We start from the raw sequence: 20,257 nt of genomic DNA, 5'->3' as shown, positions 1-20,257 counted from the left end.
AACCCGTGGCTCTCCAAATATTGTTAGACTACAACTCCCATCATCCCTGGCTGCTGGCTGTGGTGGCCACGGATGATAGAAGCTGGAGTCCAATAACATCTGGAGAACCATATATTCCCAATCCTTTCTCCTTGCCTGCTGTGACGACACCAAACCATACTGTTGTACCTGGAGAACCTTCAAGAGGGCAGAGCTTCGCTGAAGAACCCCAACCCTAGTGCTACACTGAAGACACTTCTCCTGGGCAGCAGAATGAAGAGGTGCAGTTTGAGGTGCTGAAGCAAGTAGAGAAGAAAAGGGCAGGAGGAGCTGGAGCACATGGAGGGAAGAGAAGACTGGAATTAGGGGAGGCAAAAAGAGATAGAGTATACGGGCAAAAGGGCAAGTAATGCAAGGAGGGAGAGATGGATGTCCTCTCCGCCCCCCACCCGCTAAATTCCTAGTGCATTTCCCTGCACACATTTATATAAGCACCGGTCTTGTGTGGGTCTCTTGTTCCTGCTGGATTTCCAATGCAGCTCTCTTCTATGGCTGTGCACACACTGAAAGTCCCACATACCGACAGGCACTGTACTGCTTAATAATACATGTCAGTATCTGTTGATGTTCACTCTAAATTGTTTGGCTCCTGCACAAGAAGAAGGAACTGCTTATGGCAGAAGGTAAGGCTGAGGCAAAAACTATAAAATTACATCAGGGAACCAATTAAGCATGTTAGCCTGCACTATTGAAGGAGGAAAAACCCACCCATGTTTTATGCCTTGGATAACCACTAATGAGATAGAATCCATTAGTACAACTATTGCCAAACCTTTCGACAGCATCATCCAAACCATTTTATTACAAGTGAGCATTCTACCAGGTGTTACTAGCTTGGTCAGAACTGTCAAAGAATCTAGACAATTATGGTTGTGCAAGCTAATTCTCTTTTTGTGCAGACAATTCTAGTAGTCATGTTCTTCAGCACTATAAACTGACAGCTTTCTCAAGCATCTTCGGGGGGGGGAGGACTTTCATTTCTGGTAGGAAACCTAACCCAAAGCTCTTAAAACAAAACATTAAAGCCGAGTCTTCTGAAAATCCTCTCTTGTATGTCACTGCTGCTTGGATTAAGTGACCCCAGAGCATCAGTGCAAGCAATAAAATTCCAAAATAGCTCAGGCTATTTAGACAAAGAAAGAGAACAGCAATTCATAAGTGAGTGGAAATAACAAATCAAAGGAAGAAACAGGCAGAAGTGGTACAGATGCCTGCACAGAATTTTTGCATTTAGCACATTACTTCACCATAGAGATGTGGGCAAAACAAAACAAAAACTATCGCCAAATATAGTGTTAGCAGCCACAAAACAAAGATGGCAATTTGGTGTCCACAGAGCATTTTGAGGACAGATGTATAATTTGAAACAGGCTCGCTCCATGTCTGCTCAGGTAGTCCAGAGATGTGGTAACATGTGAAAGGTATATGCTCCGCTTATGGGGCGGGGAATCAAATTAAAAAGAGGATAATTAAAAATTGTTCTGAATATTGTGCCTATGTTTCCTGCTTGTATTCATCTCGCTCTTCCTCCTCATTGCAGTGCTGGAGGTGTCAGTGTTGAATACAGAGGGGCAAGTGCCAGATATTGTTTTCCCACATGAGTATACCACCAAGAATTCCATCCAACTCTCAGCCAACACTATCAAGCAAAACAGTCGTAATGGTGAGCGGGGAACGAAATTCGGGGAGGAAAAGGGACGCCAGGATCTCAAAGACCTTTTCTCTAATGTGATGAGAACCACATTTGCCTCTTTTGTGGTGCAATATCATGGCCTTGATTCCCTTTCTTCTCTCTTCAGGGGTGGTCAAGGTTGTCTTCATTCTCTACAAAAATTTGGGGTTTTTCCTCTCTACCGAGAATGCCACCATCAAGCTGGGTAGTGAGGTTGGTTCAATTAGCCCCTCACTTGTTGTCAACTCACAAGTTATTGCTGCCTCCATCAACAAGGAATCTAGCCGCGTCTTCCTGATGGACCCCGTCATCTTTACCCTCTCCCACCTGGAGGTGAGACTTGCGTGACATCTGGAACCAGTGTGCTCATTCCCCCATTTTTGGCACATCCTAGGGCATGCCCCACTATGGCACTTGGTGGTCTGTATCCTATTTCTGCACACATACACCCAACATTGGAAACTTTATGCTTTGTAAGTGCATTGACGCTGATGTTTTGTGTACCAATTCACTCCCATTCTCTCCAGAATGAACCATTTTCCTGTATCCCAACTTCTCAAAGCCTAGGGCCCCTCTACTGCTCTGGCTTCACCCCACGTAATTGACAATTCTTACAGGCATATTTTTTTCCATGTAGGAGAAGAACCACTTCAATGCCAATTGCTCTTTCTGGAACTACTCAGAGCGCTCTATGATGGGTTACTGGTCCACGCAGGGCTGTCGGCTGGTGGAGACCAACACAACCCACACCACCTGTGCATGCAGCCATCTCACCAACTTTGCTGTGCTCATGGCACACCGTGAAATTGTAAGAATATCATTCCCACTGATGGGGGCTGAGGGAAGATGCTCCAGAATGGTTGGGGGGCAGAGAGAACTGGTTTTCTGCCACTGTCAAGGTCCCCCTTCCAGTTCATTATGCACCCGGTATCTTCTTTTCCATTCGGGTAATCCAGAAAATCAGGGTGGTCATTATTATTACATGAAACACTGGGAGTTGGTTCTTTCCCTGTTCGTAATAAAGATGCACTGGATTAACAATTACTTGGAGGGTGGCAATTTATTAGATGGAGACAGTCCATTGGCAGAGGACGGTAAATTAAGTGCTACCAGTATTACAGTCAACCTAAAATTTCAACTCTACAACAGGGGAGAGTACATAACAGGAGAGGAAAGCTGTGCACATCTAGCCTCATTCCGCTTTTCCTTTCAGTACCAGGGCCGCATCAATGGGCTGCTGTTGTCTGTCATCACGTGGGTGGGCATTGTGATTTCCCTGGTCTGCTTGGCCATTTGCATCTCCACTTTCTGCTTCCTGCGTGGGCTGCAGACTGACCGTAACACCATCCACAAGAACCTCTGCATAAATCTCTTCATCACTGAACTCCTCTTTCTCATCGGCATTGATAAGACACAGTATGAGGTGCGTGACAATCTCCCCTCAGAGCAACACCAAAATCACCACGGCATATTCCTCTGCATGGAGGGAATTGAGAGAGTCACCAAGGGGCATGTGGTACAATAGGACAGAATGGAGATCCCACTGGGGAACATTTGACTTTGCCAAGTCAGTGCAGCCACAGAGGGGAGGGGGTAACAGGAAGGGGATATCTGCAGGAAGTTTCAGCTTACTCTAGAGCAGACTCAGTTTACCAGGCATGGGCATGTGCTTGTTTTGTGACAGAAGCAACACCTGGGAAGTGGACAGTTAACACAATTGTTCCCCTCTGCTTATGTCAGCACTGCTGCCAGGAACAGCCAGGTGTCATAGGCATGTCCAGTTGTCATGAGGAGGTACTGCAGACCCAGGGACGAAATTGTGTGCGTTTGCAGGGGACAAGGGTGGGCATTTTCCCCTTGTGGTCACTACACAACTTTTAAAAGTGCAGCACCTTTTCCAATCATCACTGCCTTTAAAAAATATATATTGTGTGCTTTTTTTTTTTTATTAGTCAGAAAAACAGGATATTTTAAATTAATTCAATAAATGCATTACAAAACGAGGCATTGTGCTGATGGGATTTTTTCTGTCTCTCCCCTTCCATCCCAGATTGCCTGCCCCATCTTTGCAGGGCTGCTGCACTACTTCTTCCTGGCAGCGTTCTCCTGGATGTGCCTGGAAGCCATCCACCTTTACCTCATGTTGGTTGAGGTTTTTGAAAGCGAATACTCCCGCAAGAAGTACTACTACTTGGGGGGCTATTGCTTCCCTGCGCTGGTAGTGGGTATTGCTGCCGCCATTGACTACCGCAGTTATGGCACCGAGAAAGCGTGAGTACACGGAAGGCCAAAGGGAGAGGCTAGTGGAGGGTGCATGGCAATGATAAAAACAGGAGGTTGAGGCATAACTGGGGGATGGGGGGGAGGCTAGTACACTGCACACATAACTCTACGCTAACTGTGGGAGGAGGAGCGCCACAGCAGAGGTTGCCAATGTGACATTCTTCCCCTGACACCCATGAAGCTTCTGAGCTGCCCTGCCCCTTTGATCATGAGGTGGTGAGGATGATTACCTTCTTCTCTCTTGAAAAGTACATAGTAGGAAGTTGGAAGAGTGACAGTCTCTCCCCCTTCCTCTTTTAGTTCTATGCTCTTTTTCAGGCTTATATTTTCTACTATAGCTGACTTACCCAGACTCCCCCCCCCTCTCTCTCTCTCTCGGGGGAGGCAGAGCAGGGCAGGGAGTGAGGAGAGATGTGGCCAGAGCGGATGGTGCCCATAGCACTTGCTCAGAAACCCAAATTTGCCCATGAGCCTGAAAAGGTTGGCAACAGAACTGGCAGAACACGATTAGAGGTGGGTTTGGGTGACTTGAAAGATACAGGATGAGAAGTCCTTTAATGGGTGTTATGACAGAGGGGCAGGGCAGAAGAATGAGCAGAGAACAGGCAAGGTTTTGACAGCACATTTCTGGGTGAGTGTCATCTCGTGCCAATAAGCACTCAGGCAATCAAGCCTTGAGGTGTTTTTCCTGCTTCCATCTGACACTTCCCTGCTCTCTTTTGGCAGATGTTGGCTTCGAGTTGATAACTACTTCATCTGGACCTTCATTGGGCCTGTCTCTTCTGTCATTGTGGTGAGTCACTAGGGATTGTTTGGGAATAGACACTCAAGGATTTCCCTTATCAGTCAAAGAATCAGAGTCCCAAAGTTGAGGAAAGAACCGGAGCCCTTGCTCTCCTCCTCAACCCATCATTAGACCTCCCTTTTTCTTCCCAGAGTTAAGAAGAGTGCCTGGGTGTAGGGTGTGTTTTCAACTTTCAAATTCCAAATATGAGAGGTGCTTAAAAGTTGCAACATGACTTGGGACTTCAAAAGACATTTTGGTTACATAAATATAATTTAGGTTTTCTTGGTAAGCAGAATGTGTGTAAAATTGTGTAGAAATCATTGAAAGTGGTTGCCAAGTATTTGCAGTATTATTATTATTGTTGTTGTTATTATTTATATTACCTGACATTTTCAGAAGGTAAAATTAAAATTCTTTGGTTTTCTGAAAGCAGTTTATTTGCTTCTTCATCAAGTGTAGTCTTGCCAAGCTGAATGTTGTCCAATCACAAAAATAATAGCAGATTTGAATTCCTCACACCCCAAAGCTTATTTTTAAGGCCCCTCACTGAAGAAATTTGCAAAAATCATCTCCTAAAATGGCATGTCCTAGCCTGGGATGTCATGTTGCTCATTCCTTCCCATCACACACAGACACTGACACTGACAAACCCTTTCCCCTGCATCTGGGGAAAGCCACTAGCAGGGGAAAGTGGGAGGTGCTTTTTTGCAGAGGACTCCCTTTCCCCTGCTCACATCCATCTGTACACATTCCCCAGATCAACCTGGTGTTCCTCATGATCACTCTGCACAAGATGATCCGCAACACGTCGGTCCTCAAGCCTGACTCCAGCCGACTGGACAACATCAAGTGAGTTTATGTTTGGATTCCTTTTCATCCTCTGGCTTAGATCCAAACTCCTCCCTACCTTAATAGCACACCTCCAGTGCCTTCAGATTCCTGTGGTGCCTTGTATTTGGTTCCTCTAAAACAGCTTAGTGGGACAAAGCCAGAGCAGAGAAAACAGACAACTTGGGGGTTAAAGGGACCGGACTCTTGCCCAGACCATGATATCGAGGACCCCATCTGTCTCAGCTGTGTCTCACTCAGCTGAGTGACCTACAGCTGGGAGTAAACAGGCTAGAGGCCAAAGCATAGGGCTTTATGGGCTCAGATGATCCTTTCAGAATGCTGGGATATGGGTTGACTCACTCAGCTTACACTGGGTAACATTATGAAGCTTTTGTTTGATCACTTCACCAAAGGCTTTGGATTGCTGGCCATGTTTATGTTGAGTAGATCTTTCTTTTCCTCACGACCCACCACGCTGCAAAGGGTCCTGTGAAACCAGCATTCTCTCGTTTTAAGAGAGTGTCCTTATATTCAGGAAAGGAACTGTCACCCTCTCAGATGAACAGAGTGAGGCTGCTTCATTCAGTCAGCACAGTGGAGCTGTCTGAGTCAAGCAGCAAATGAGGTTAGAGTTCTGACACTTTGAGGGAATTTGTCAAGCTCAGTGCTGCAAATAGCCTGCAAATGCCAGTCTGTCAAAAGCCATGTGTTACTCACAAGTTCACATCTTCTTACACTCATTCATACAAAATCATTTAGAGGTGGAGAGAACACCCTGGTTAATGCTGAGTTAAGATTAAAAAAAATATACTCATAGCTTAAAGTCTACTAAGCGGAGAAATGCAGTTCAGCTAATCCTAACAGCTTTATAAACTACCTTTACCTTACCCAAGTGACCCAGAACAATACTTAACCCAAGTAGCTGGAGCAAGTGCTGTGGACAGAGGAGGCTGCTGAACCTCTCAAGGATCTAGAGGAGCCCAGTAAAAAATAAAAAAGAGAGAGCTGGGAAGCTCAAACATTAATGAAAACTGAACTAAGAAAGTATGAACCTCATGGAACCAAGGAAGGGGGGAAAGGGTAGATCACACTTTCTCTGTGCTATTGCCCTGATCCAAATCACACAGCCCTCTGTATGCACATGCACACAAATGGTTGCTCTTTGTTAAAAAGAAAAATTAAAGCAACAGAGCTCCAAGTCAGATGTATTTTGATCCTAATTTGCAGGTTACCTCTTACAAAATTTATTAGAGCCTAACTATGTAAACATGGAGTAAGCCTTACTTATTCAAGTTGGCTATATTTCAAAATAACCATATTTTTGATTGCAGCCTTAATTTTGCTAATTAACACTGTTACCTGCAATATAACCATTACTTCTATCTGCCAGCCCAGTTTTTAGATGCTTGCTTGTCCTGCTCTTTTTAGTTCAATTACCAAAGAGTTCCAGTGCATTTGTTTACTGCTGGTGTGGTTTTGCAGCCTGCTTCCTGCCGTCTTTCTGTGTTTATTTTAGTTGCCAAATCTCAGTCAGAAATAAACACAGCAACACTTTGTGGTTTTAGTTTTGTCTTTTTCATCCAAAGTACAAATAGACAGTTGATCACTTCTTTCCACTCAAAGAGCAAAGATTGGGAGAACTGACAGTAAGAGGATACTCCTGAGCCAATCCTAACCATGTTTGCTTGGAAGTAAGTCTAGCCTCCGTCTCTTGGGCACCTACTAGAGAGTGTCTTTGATCTCACAGCTGACGAGTGACAAATATATGGCCATGCCATTTCACAGCCTTTCATTTTGAAAAGCCCCTTTAGAGTCAGAGCACACTCAACTGTGGAAGTGCTTATGAAGCTTTAAGAGAGAGAAAACAAAAAACAAGCAAACGACTGGTCGAGCGACCACCAAACTAACATTTGGGACTATGGTGTGTTGTTAGGAAATGGCAGGTAGTACACAAGTCCCATGATTTGTGTTTGTATTCAGCAAATGGAAGAGCTTTGTAACAACAAAGGTTATAGATGTAAAGGAGGCAGTTTAGTCAACATTTCTGGGCCAAGAATAACTGGAGGTCTGTAGTAACAATTTGGCTGGTAATTCTTAGACATACAACTCCCTCACTAGCAAACTATGGGAGAATCTCCCACATGCTGACTTCCTTGCCCATCTTTCTCTCTCCATCCCCCTAACATTGTCTCACTGTTTCTTTCATGCCAGAAGTTGTACAGAGGCATCTATAGCATAACAGCAGGGAGATGTGAGACTAGTTTTGCTCTGGTGAGGACTCCCAATTCCCTGAACTCACTAGTGACTCCTTCTACAGGTCTTGGGCACTCGGGGCAATCACTCTCCTTTTTCTCCTGGGCCTCACCTGGGCATTTGGTCTCCTCTTCATCAACAAGGAGTCTGTTGTCATGGCCTATCTCTTCACCACCTTCAATGCTTTCCAGGGCATGTTCATCTTCGTGTTTCATTGTGCACTTCAGAAAAAGGTGAGTACAGTGGTACCTCGGGTTACATACGCTTCAGGTTACAGACTCCGTTAACCCAGAAATATTACCTCGGGTTAAGAACTTTGCTTCAGGATGAGAACAGAAATCGGGCTCCAGCGGCCCAACGGCAGCAGGAGGCCCTATTAGCTAAAGTGGTGCTTCAGGTTAAGTACGGTTTCAGGTTAAGAACGGACCACCGGAACGAATTAAGTACTTAACCCGAGGTACCACTGTATCTGTAGTCCAGAACTGACGGACAACACTTTTTGCTTAAAGTTGTGTAGAACAATGGGAGCTGGTATTCTGAGGTGCTGGCTGAGGGACTTAGGAGACCCAGGGTCATTGGGCAGAGCTGTCAACCTTGCTTGCATGTTGGGGGTGCAGGGGCCTTAAAGAGAACCATTGACTCTGCAAAGGACTTTGGGTCCAAATTGAAAGGAGTTGCATAGGACAATTGCCTGATTAAAAAACAAGAAACACTGAGTCAGTTAAACAAGTTTTAGTCCATTAATTAGTTAATTAATCAATTAAGTTTGCATAAAAGTAAAGAAAATAGTTTCAGAAGGAAGATGGGTCTTTGTCTTTGTTTGTAAATAACATACCCATGTATCATAGCAGGCATCATCTTAGAAGAATCATTCCCTCCTGTGCGTGAGAGAAGAGGGGGGAGTGCCTCTTTAAGATGATGCTTGCCACCTGCAGTTTTTAATAAGTATTTGTATCTTTAGAAAATATCTGCCTGATTAATTGTGACCCTTTTAAGTAAATGTTTTAAACTCATAAATTTAAGTAATTAATTTATGGAACATTGCTGCCCTAGTGAAGGTAAATATTGTGACAAAAAGGCTTAGCTAAGAGGGCAGAACCAGCCTGAATGACCATGTTGTAGCTAAGACAATTCATGCCTTTTCCCCCTTCCTTGACTCTCCTCCCTACAATGCGCCAGGTTCACCGGGAATTCAGCAAATGCCTCCGACACGCATCCTGTTGCCTACGGAGTCCGCCAGGGGCCACACTGGGCTCCCTCAAGACCTCAGCCATCCGCAGCAACAACCGTTACTACACTGGGACACAGGTACCATTGGGCAGACTGGGCTGGGGGGGTGCTGCTGTTACTGGTCTGGAGAACAGGAGAGGCTGGGGCATATTCTTAGGTCACAATACCCCTGGGGGTCTAGTTGCCCTACTGAATCCAGAGTGGGGCTGTCTTTTCAGAGCCGAATCCGGAGAATGTGGAATGATACTGTAAGGAAGCAAACTGAGTCCAGCTTTATGGCGGGTGATCTCAACAGCACTCCCACCCTTAATCGAGGTGAGCAGTCACTCTGAATTTTCCATCACTTCCTGCAACTCCTTTGTGAGCCAGAGGGCAGGCCTGTACCCACACACCTGACTAAGAGGTTCCTGCCCCATTCTCTACAACCAGCCCCACTCTCTACAACCAAGCAGATGAAAGAGATCCCTACCAAACACCACTCTGTATCAGAGAGTCTCCCAGAGAGTCACCTTTTCTCCTCGGCTATCTTTGGTGGCCTCCAATGTAGTTCTGCTCACATGGCCATGACTCCCCCCCCCCCCCGAGCCAAGCTACTCAGTCTCCTCTCCATCTCCAGCCTTTCCTCCAACCCCAGATGCGGAGGCTCAAGTCGCTTTCTACCTCCATGGTGCTAACACCTTTGCCTATACTACTTTTTGCAGGCACAATGGGGAACCACCTGCTGACCAACCCCGTGCTGCAGACACGGGGCGGGACCAGTCCTTACAACACACTCATTGCTGAGTCCGTGGGCTTCAACCCTGCCTCACCACCTGTCTTCAACTCCCCAGGTAAGGGCATCGTCACCCAGGATAACATACTTTCCCCTCTAGATTGATGCCCCAGACTGAATTAGGGTTCCATTTGCACACACAAATACAGAGCTCCACATTTTCCTTATTGAAAATGAGGGGTGGGGTAGGTAGAAAGCAGAAAAAACACCCTGAGATTTCTGCTTTTGAGTCTGGTGAAAAAGTAATTCCTCAAGCCTGGGCGCTGGGAGGAATGGGTCAGGAGAAGTGGCAGTGGAGGAGCTCCTCCTTTATTCTCCCGGTACATAAGAGCCTGCCTTGTACTAAGACAGACCATTGGTCCCTCTTGCTCAGTATTATCTACACTGATTGGCTGTGGCTCCCCAGAGTCCCAGCCATACCTAGAGATGCCAGGGAGCAAACAGCTGGTGCTGTGCCACTGAGCTATGGCCACAGGGAGGATTTGGGCCATGTCTTATTTTGCATTACTGGCCCCAGCCACCTGGATAACCCTCTTTCTCTCTTTTCTCTTCCTCTCCCAACTGTTGCTGCCTGCAGGGAGCTTCCGAGAGTCCAGTACGTCCCTCCTTTCCAGTTCCATTTCGCAGTAATGTTTCCTTCATTGCTAGTTTGACTGGCAGGCTGGGGGTGGGTGCAGCACAGACGTGAGCCAAGTAGCGGGTGTGTAGGGAGAATAGAAAGGAGTGCTGGCTTTTTGGAGGGAACTCCTCCCTTACTCATGTTCCCATTTCTCAGAGGGTGGTGGTGCAGCATGGTTTGCGCAATTCTGGCTGTGGGCACTAGATGGAGCTAAATGCATCCGCAGAGCTCAGCGATACCCAACCTTCCCATCCCTGCATGCTGGGTTGAAACCATGGGCCCGTTAACCTAGTGTGCACCCCGTGCTCTAATGGGCTGACTGTACCGTCTCTGACAAATGGTCCCTCCAGCCCCAGAGGCCACCTTTGCTGGGGGGAGACGGCAGGCTTCTTCCATTGGCAGAGCAGATAACTTGCGTGCTCCGTGTTATGCATGTGGCTGTGTGTGGCTCAGCAGCCATGCCAACATGGCTATTCCCTCTCACGTCACCTTAGAGGTTATGCCTTAGTTGCACTCTTGCTATCTTACTCAACAAACCACATTCCTCTTTCCCACACGAGTATCAGTACTTTCACACATGCATCCCTAACTCACATGTAGTTGAATCCTGCGCTTATTTCCACACTAGACAATAAAAAAGAGAAGTGAACTGCAATCTGATGCTTGTTGGGAAAAAAAAAATTAAATTTAACAGAAGAGTATCCCAAAGATCATCAACAAATACATCTTATTCAAGGACAATAGTTCTATATGTTCTTTTTAAAACAAACAAACCCCAAACCGAAGCCACATCTTACCATGTGCATCAGAGTCCTCCTATGCTTCCTATGTAGAGAGGAGCAGTGTCTGCTTAACCCTGTACTGACAAGAAGAGGAGAAGGAAGATAAGTGGCTGTTGTTGCTGCTGCTGCAGCACAAGCAGCCCTGCCCCATTCTGGCTGGCTGTGCTATCCTGCTGGCAAAGGCAAATGCTAGAATTCTGTATACAGCTGTGGCACCTTCATCTGCTCCCTGGAGAAGAGCTAAAGCTTGAAGAGCAGCTCGGTTAGTGGCCAATTGCTGGGAGCCTGCCTTCTTGATCTGAACTGGGCCCTGGTGGAAAAGGCTCTGCCTCCCTTCCCCGGGATTCAGGAATGAAGGGGATTTCTGATGCACGTGGTCATTGCCTTGTTACTGTTATTATTTCATTTTTATTAGATTTCTATACCGCCCTTCATCAGAGGATGAGGATGGGGTGGTTTACAATATAAAAACACAAAAATACATAACATAGTAGCAAACCGAAACAATAGCTCATCCCACAGTTATTATTTGTGTGAATCAAGTCTTGGAGAGTACCTTGTCAATATAGGAACTCTCAGAGAAGCCTTGCTTGCTTGAAATGTGCACTGACCCTTTCAATTCATTTAAATAAATTACCCACTCATGCAGCCTCAGCTTCAGGTTCATCTCTCTTAGCTTCTTACCTCCATTTTTGTTGCTGCCATCATTTCCCATACACACAAGCCAGTTCTCCCCGTGTAACAACCCTACATTTTTCTTACACACACTTCTTATCTGCTTTCTTCCTCACCACACGCACATACCACTTGAGCGGACCGTCTGCCCAAGTGGAACTTAGTTCCCAAGTGATGGCTTCTGCTCTGTAGCCTAACCATTAGTTGCTCATGACCTCCCTCCCGCCTCCTCCCACTAATACCCATCTATGTGCCCACCTTTACAGAGCACCCCCTGAACAACAGCCGAGACGCCTGTGGCATGGACACCCTCCCGCTCAATGGCAACTTCAATAACAGCTACTCCCTCCGCAGTGGCGACTTCCCGACCGATGGCACCAAGATGGCCGACTGCCGACGCAACCTGAGTGACGCCGCCGCCTTTGAAAAAATGATCATCTCCGAGTTGGTGCATAACAACTTGAGAGGGGGAGGCAGTGGCGTGGTCAAGGGGGGCGGGGGTTCTGCCGAGACCTCCAACCCCCCTGGGCCCCCTCCCCCTCCCAACGTAGTTGCAGGGGGAGGGGGTACCAACAATGAGGATGACGCCATTGTGCCTGACGCCCCTTCCTTGACCCATGAGGAGAACATGGAAATTGAACTCATGTATAAGGCCTTAGAGGAGCCGCTCTTGCTTCAGAGGGCACAGTCCATCCTCTACCAGAGTGACCTGGAGGAGTCGGAGAGCTGCACAGCTGACCTGACAGAGGGGGGCGATGGCCAAGCCCCTTCCCCCAACAGGGACTCTTTATACACCAGTATGACCAACCTGAGGGACTCCCCATACCCGGACAGCAGCCCTGAGGCAGTTGGGGAAGTGCTTCCTCATGCCCAAGCCATCAATGAAATCTACTATACCAATCGGCCAGCCTTGGTGCCGCGCAACCAGCTCCAGGCCTACTACCAAGTCCGGAGACCCAGCAATGATGGCTACTTGGTCCCAGGAAGCTTAGAAAACCCAGCAGTGGAGGGAGATGGCCAAATGCAGCTGGTGACCAGTCTCTGAGGGGCTGAGAAGGGACTGAGGGACCATAACACCCCCCCAAAAAAATCCCCCAATGCGGCACTGTTGCCGTGACCTGAACATTTTATTTTTTTCCTGGAAGAAAGGGTGGGGAAGAAGAGAATGGCACAGGGCTGGGGAATGAATGGAGGAGAGAAGGTGGAAGAAAGAGCTGAGTGAGGCAGAGGGCTTCTCCGAGGACAAGGGAGGGGCAGCCATTTTGTCCGTCTTTCCTTCCATCCAATTAGATTTCCAGACAGAAAGTGGCACGTGGCCTATCTGGTTATGTCCGTTTTCCTTCTCCAGGCAAATAAATGCAGTGGAGGAAAGAGAGCTGAATCTAGGCAAAAGGATCAGACTTATTTTGACAATACCTTCTAGACAATTGGGGGGGGGTGAACCAAGAAATTAGGGTGGGAAAGTTAAAAAGCTGACATAATAATATTTTTTTTTAACGTTACGAAAATCAAAGCCATGAGGGTTCCACATGCAGAGACTGGGGCACCTGGGGAAATGCCCTGCCTTGCGCCCTGGCTCAGAGCCTGCTCCCCACCCCTTGCCTCCCATAGCTTAAGAGTATGAGGGACAAACAGGGCCATGTGGCACTCGGCCTAGTCGGGGTTTAGATTCAACCGTTGCCAAAAAAGAGAGACAAAAGACAGAGAAAGGTATGAGGGTGGGGGGAGAGGAAGGAGCTGTTCAGGTAATGCTATGCTGAGAACCTGCCTTCCAGTATTTGTTGGCTGTCACAGTTTATCAACAGGGTTTGCATCAAGTTCTTCAGCTCTTTCAGATTGGCAGGAAAGCTTTGCTTTGATTCTTTCCTCTCTCTCTTTTTTATTTTTTTAAATTAAAGCCCACATAGGAATGTTTGAAATGCACCATTGCTTCTGGGGAAGGAGGAAGTAGCACTGAGGTGTGGCTGTCCTTAGATTTTTTTTCCATTTGTATGGCCACACATGGTGGCCTTTCCCCCTCCTAGTTGCTTTAGGGCCACCGAGCCTGACGTAAAATTGCACAATAAGTAAGAGATGATGAGGGGTGGGGTGGTGGTAGCGGAGGGGGCATTTCTTCCCGTTTCACTCAGTTCCACCAGTCGCCCCCACGGCCTGCTAAGTTCCAGCTCCAGACATTTAGAAAGTGATGCAAGACTGCTCTCACCTTCCCTCTGTTTCATTCCTGCCCACGAAGACGCAAACGTCAGGAGTATCCTGCAATGCAAATATGGCTGCCGTCAGAACACATTTGGGACTACATGGGAGAAAGTAGGAGTGTTGAACTCTCCCCCGCCCCCCAGACTGGATGGATTGTCCTTCAGAAAAACAGACAAACAGGACAAAACAAAAAACAGCAACAAAAACACTAACCCAGACTGCACTTTTTTCCACCCAAAGGAAAAAGAAATAGCAAATCTCCCTCTTCAAGCACAACTCCGACTTTTCTCACCAACTCTTGGCCTGGGAGAGTTGGGGAAGCAACCAGTCTCACCTAGAGGCACCATATCTCCGGGGCGGGCGGCGGGCGGGGTCCAAATGGGTTGGGAAGCGGGGGATGTGATACCAATTGAAATGCTGTAAATATGAAAACCTAAAAACAAATCAGAGAATTAATTTACTCACTTGAAAAAAAGGAAAAACAAACCAAGGAACTTTTCTGTCTGGGTTTTAAATATATCTATATCTATATAATATATATAGATATATGGTACTCAGCTCTGCTCTGGCCCCATGTGTGGTATGGGAGCATGGAAGGGAAAATGGGGGGAAAATCCCTTCTTTGACAAAGACAACTGGGGGAAACCCGCCAAGAGCAGATTTTTACAATCAAAAAAGAGGAAAAAAACATTTTGGCACAATTTTTATGTAATATATAACATATACTGCGTCATTTCTGTGACCTTGAAGCATTTCCCCTTTCCTGCCGGATGAGGTACCTTTTTCATACATCTCCACATGAAGTTGGTTATTTTCTCATTAACTGCCACTTTGGAATTGTGGGTGGGGGAAAAAACACTTTTACTGCAAGACCCAAAGATGCTGTAATGCTGTAGGTTACAAAAAAATCCTTCGCTTTTAAGAATTTTAAGAGGGGACAGAGTAGTTTCATTTCATCATCATTTTTAAGCAGCCACGTCTTACCTATTTAGAAATTTCCAGGCTAGATGTCACGTTATATCAAAAAGGGAAATGGTGTGTGGTTTCGCCACTTGGAGCCTTGAAATGTTTGTTCTCTTGCTTTTATTTTATTTTAATTATTATTTTTGCATCTTTTGTCCTCTCCAAGTTAATGGAATTGCTAAGAGACTTGGTCAAAAGCAGAAGGCGAGGGTTTGGCATTCTTAGAAGTGTACCTTCCTTGGAATAGGCAGGGGCTTCCTTTCTCTGTGCCATATTGTGGCAGGAAAGAAGAGCCAGCGTCACTCCTTGTTGCCTGCTTACATCTCTTACCCCAGTGCCACAAGCTAAGACCCAAGGAGCCAATATTAAATTGCCCTGTACAGTGGCAGCACAATCAATCAAGTCCTCCTTTTCCATCAGGAGACGGCATTAACCCTGATGACAGTGAGCTTTCTTCTTTCTTTCGGTTTCTTGCTCCATGTTCGCCTGTGTTATCATTGTGCAAGGCCTGTTCATATGGTCGCTTCCCCTAGCAACTGCATGTTTGCAGCTTCCAAGAATGCCCCTTGATCATGTTTGGTAAAGAGAAGCTTGCCGTGTGCCCATATTGATATTTTCTGCAAAGAACCCAGTTAAAGGCTGGCCACAAAGAAAGAGAAGAACACACGTTGTGTAACCCTAAAACCCAATACAGCTGTAGCTCACAAAGCTTGATCTGACATCATTTAGATCTAGGGACATGGCATAGACTTTTTCACCTAGAGCCATCTCCCCCTCCACCCAACCTAATGTAATTATACTTGATTCAGAGATAGGGACTAATGGTTTTCAGAAGCATTTTGTTTTATATCCGAGTCATACTTTCAAAGGGCACAGGGAATTGGGTTGTGGGGCTTTTGACGCCCTTGTTGCTGTTTCCACAGGTTTGGGTTGTATTCTTCATTAGGATCTCATTGCATGAAAGTTGGAAGGTTAGTGTGACAAATCCATATTGGCTCAAACTCCTTCCTGCCGCTCTTTCGATCTTGGTCCAGAACCAACTTGCTCACTCTCTTAGATGGACAGCTTACCCTTGTGAGGACAAGGCCCCACTCCCGTTTACCTGATTCTATCACCAAACCATGGTTCTGATCAATCCTCTCCCCAATACCAAATGGCCTTATTCACCCCACTTGCATTTGCTGCATTGGCCCAAGGAAGGCCCTGTGTTCAGGAACTGCCTTGGCATGATCACCAAGAGGTACCTCCATTTGGAAACCTCACGTGGAAAACAAAAACAAAAAAACCAAAGACATATCTGCCCTCATCCATCCTGTTGGAGCGAAGCGGTAGAGACTTGAGTCTCTAGCAGCCCAACCTCAAGGCTTTGCGCTTTCCAGCTTCATGTTAGCTATGAGTAGTCCACACTGTACTTGAAATGAAAAAATTGACACGATTATGAAGTTATATCAGTGTTACGGCATGTTCCGTCCTGGCACAAGAGGAAGGGGGCGCTAACACTATTGAAGTAACCGCTGTAAGAATAGTCTTGGAAACCAGCCACTAGAATCAGCTGGGTGCTGGGTAGTTAGTGGCAGCCAGAATCCATATGCGTTGAAGGCGTGTTCATGCTAGTTGCACTTTGCCATTGCCCTATTTCTTTTATTCCTGCTTATCTTGGTGCAAGGAAAAATCTAGGAGAGAGCTCTGTAGAGGCACACCCCTGTTTTAACTTGGACTACAGGTATAGGCCAAGAAGAGTCCTGCAGCCATTACTGCCACTGAGGAGAGAGGTATGCTCACTTGTGTGTTGGTATGCAATAAGGCCAGCCCTAGATATGAGGGGCCCTTGGCAGATCACCTTCTGGTGAGCCCCCCCCCCCAACTGGAGACCCCTTACAAGCTCACCCACTGGTAGTGGTGCCGGCAGAACTTCTGATCAGTGGTGTGTTGTCCCCAGCTGGGGAGCTCTGAGATCTGTCACAAGGGGTCCCAGCAGCTATCCAAGGATACTGTATGTGGAAGCTGAGACTGTCCTCTTTGAAATGTGTACTCCCTCACCTGTTGTCAATTATAGTTCACCGTTATCATACCCACCTCTGACAATAGAGTGTGCATCCAGAGAAAGTATAGCTGTCCAGCCCAAACTTGAGAAGTAAAGCTACCACTGGGATAGAAGGGGGCTGCCCCCTCCAGTTACAAAAATATATATTTAAAAAAATACCCTGACTGGGCTATAATTATTTTGAAAGGTTATTTGTGCTCTTCACATACCTTCATGATTTCATAAATCTCTTCCCCTAACTCATCTTTTTATTTCCTTTGTGGGGAAGATGCTCCAACCCTCTGGTTTTAGCTGCCCATTTTAACCTATTTTCAACAACTTCCCTTGTTAGATGAGAGTTGCATATTGTATTCTATGTATGGGTGTGCCATAGATATCAAGAATGCTGTAGCGCTAATTGCTGGTTTGTTTTTAATCCTTCTCCTAACATGGAATTTACCTTTCTTCTTTTTAACTCTCATGATATACTTGCAAGATTATATTCTTGTGTCATTTGCTACCCCTTTAACCAGTTTTAGCGTTTCGGTAGGGAACTGTAAGTTCCCCTCATATCCAACAGTGATAAAAACAGGCTTTTCTCAATCCACAACTTAAAGGAAATGCCCTATTAGCTTAGAGCAAGAATTCAGAAACTGTGACCCTCCTGATGCTATGGGACAGCCCACAGCCCATCCTAGACTTGGAGGGTAGCAGTATGTTCTGTACATTTTTCTTTGGGTCTGCATGGTGCAGATGCTCCAAACGCCATCCAGCAGCACCCACTGCAGAGTCCAGATATTTTGAACGTAAGTGGCATTGTCATTCTAGGGTGGAATGGTGGGCAAGGCTGCACATGTCTGCTCTAGGCCTTGCACAGATTGACTTCTACTGAACTTTTGTACAGAATTCATCTTGTTTTATATCATTGAAGTCTCAATCTGTGGGTTACAGAAAGGAATGAAAGGTATCAAAAGTTTGAATGTGAAATCTGTAGGATAGTAAAAAAACCTAGGAGGCATCACATTTATCGTGAAGCTTCAGGAGCCAACAGGTGCCACTCATTTTGTATGGCCAGAGGGGACTCAAGCTTCCCCTCCTCAGCTTCCTAAACAACTCCTGCTGACACCTCCAGCCATCCTGGGCATAGCCAGAAGCCCTCTTTGCTTGCACCCCCATTAAGCTGAGGCACCTGGCCTGTCGTTCTTTTTCTCTACCCATCCATCTAAGACTTATGCAAACCCATGAGCTCAACTCACTTTAGCAAAGTACTCCACTTGACTTCTCCAGAGTTACATCTCCTTGGCCCAATGAGAGCAGTTGGGCAAGCTAGCCCAAGCTTACTCCCTCTTCAGCCTTCAAACCAGAATAGCACGGGGAACAGGATAAAATCTAGGACAAGAATATGGCCCATGATTCCTGTGCCATGAAGCTAGTTGGGCAAATTAGCCTCTCTGCCTCACTTAAGTAAACTGTACTCTGTTCATCTAGGCCATCTTTGTCTTCTCTATAATTGGCTGTCTACAAGCCAACATGAGGGGCATTTATGCATAAGCTAGTTCAGGACAGCACTACCTCTAGGGCAACATTTAATCTCCAAATCTGCTGCTCTAAATGCCACTCTGAGCTTAATCCTCTGAAGCAGTGGCAGACATGCCCTGCTCCCCCCATGTTGGGGGAGTGAAAGACACTCCCTTCTTTGCCAGGAACTCTCTCAGGCTGCCTCCAAACTCCTCAAGCGTGGTTCTTTTGCAGAGTCCATGAAAGGACAGATATATCGCCTGAACTAGCAACCAGCAGAGCTCAGAAGCGGAGAATCGCCCATCTTCCCCAAACTGCATGACCAAGGGGTGTGCTCCAATGCAATGGGGCCTCCTAGTTTGTGGGGAGTGAGTTTTTGCATTGGGCTCCCTGCCAGCTAAGGCTGCCATACAGGGACTCCTTATACCAGCAGCTCCTTGCTTGGCACAAGCCTCCACAAGGCAGCCCTGTGCCCTAGATTGGGTCTCCCCACTTCCGTGGGCAGTGGTGGCCTTGAAGGGGTTGGAACAACATCTGTAGGGCCACCTAGTACCAACTGGTGGGCCCAGACGCCAATTATTTTCACTCAGTCATTCCAGTGAAGGTTTGAGCACCAATATGCCACGCCCAGCAAAGGTAGAGAGTGAGTGAGAAAGACTTGTGCTGGAACAGGAAGCGGATGCAAAAAGGGAAAGGGATGCCTAGCGGCGTAACAGCAAATGGCAGCCTGCTTTCCATAGCTGCTAGCTGGTTCCCTGGTCAAGCCACACTGCCTCCTTGAAGCTGACCCTCCCTGCTCTCCCATCCTCATTCCCAGCTCCCTCCAGGTTTAGCAGTGAAGCTGTGCCTTTCGAATGGCAGCATGAAGGCCTGAGCCCAAGAACCCAGGGCCTGCTGGGAAGGTTTGCGATTCATTCTCTCCCTTGGCCCCTCAATGTCCCCCCTCCTACAGGTTGGTGCTGATCCATTTCAATCTCCACACCGTTGCTTTTGCCCACTTTGCCTTCCCCGCTCCTCTTTTCCATTTTTCTTGTCTTTCAGTCCCCTTCCCCTCCTTTCAACATGCCAAACCAATTTTGGGTCGAGTGCATTAAACAGAAAAAAATATAATAATGAAAATTTTAAAAATATTTAAAAAAAATGGAAACTTGTTGAGTTACAAAAAAAATAAAACAATAAAGAAAATACAATTTCTTGGAACTGCTGGTAGTTGCGAATATTTCTTTGTGGCCAAGATGTACAGGGGGCATAAAGCGAAAACACAGCCATGGAAAGGGCCTGATGTGAAAAATCATCCCAGGCACTTTGAAGACTGTCCATGGAGTTATCTTCTCTGTAACCAGCCACTGCATTTTCCTTTACTTATTTACTTTCACAAAATTGAGTAAAATTGTGTAATAAGCATAAAATTCCTGATTCTCCTCATCCTATCTCCTACATGGGGAGGAGCAGAGCTAAACTGAGCAACGAGGGAACCATCCCCACATCCAGCTTACCTTGCATCAGCTAAGGCAGAAGGTGTGGAGGTCGATTTCCTCTCATTTTCTTTGCCATGTGAGCTCTAGGCCCAGATCAGGCCCATTACTAGCAGTTGGATCCACTTAGGAACCAGCT

The 20,257-nt window shown here is 46.5% G+C and overlaps 1 protein-coding gene across 5 annotated transcripts in view; it reads left to right on the top strand.

Moving 5' to 3' along the window:
• ADGRL1 (adhesion G protein-coupled receptor L1) overlaps positions 1 to 19,843 on the top strand; it is a 65,161-nt gene extending 45,318 nt beyond the window's left edge. For 3 of the 5 annotated variants that reach the window (XM_081900862.1, XM_081900861.1, XM_081900860.1), the window contains 13 exons: positions 1,580 to 1,702; positions 1,839 to 2,044; positions 2,349 to 2,519; positions 2,925 to 3,134; positions 3,762 to 3,982; positions 4,721 to 4,787; positions 5,539 to 5,630; positions 7,930 to 8,098; positions 9,045 to 9,173; positions 9,314 to 9,410; positions 9,797 to 9,925; positions 10,445 to 10,462; positions 12,210 to 19,843. In XM_081900862.1, the coding sequence (XP_081756988.1) occupies positions 1,580 to 1,702; positions 1,839 to 2,044; positions 2,349 to 2,519; positions 2,925 to 3,134; positions 3,762 to 3,982; positions 4,721 to 4,787; positions 5,539 to 5,630; positions 7,930 to 8,098; positions 9,045 to 9,173; positions 9,314 to 9,410; positions 9,797 to 9,925; positions 10,445 to 10,462; positions 12,210 to 12,988 (2,411 nt within the window). In that variant the 3' untranslated portion in view covers positions 12,989 to 19,843. Of the gene's footprint in view, positions 1 to 1,579; positions 1,703 to 1,838; positions 2,045 to 2,348; positions 2,520 to 2,924; positions 3,135 to 3,761; positions 3,983 to 4,720; positions 4,788 to 5,538; positions 5,631 to 7,929; positions 8,099 to 9,044; positions 9,174 to 9,313; positions 9,411 to 9,796; positions 9,926 to 10,444; positions 10,494 to 12,209 lie in introns of all 5 variants that reach the window. The other 2 variants (XM_081900864.1, XM_081900863.1) reach the window with 2 other exon arrangements.
• The last annotated feature ends 414 nt before the right edge of the window (positions 19,844 to 20,257 follow it).

This window comes from Podarcis melisellensis, assembly GCF_964234715.1.
Source record: "Podarcis melisellensis genome assembly, chromosome: 2".
Lineage (NCBI taxonomy): Eukaryota > Metazoa > Chordata > Lepidosauria > Squamata > Lacertidae > Podarcis > Podarcis melisellensis.
Note: the sequence above shows the minus strand (reverse complement) of the source record. Positions and strands in the feature narration are given on the sequence as shown.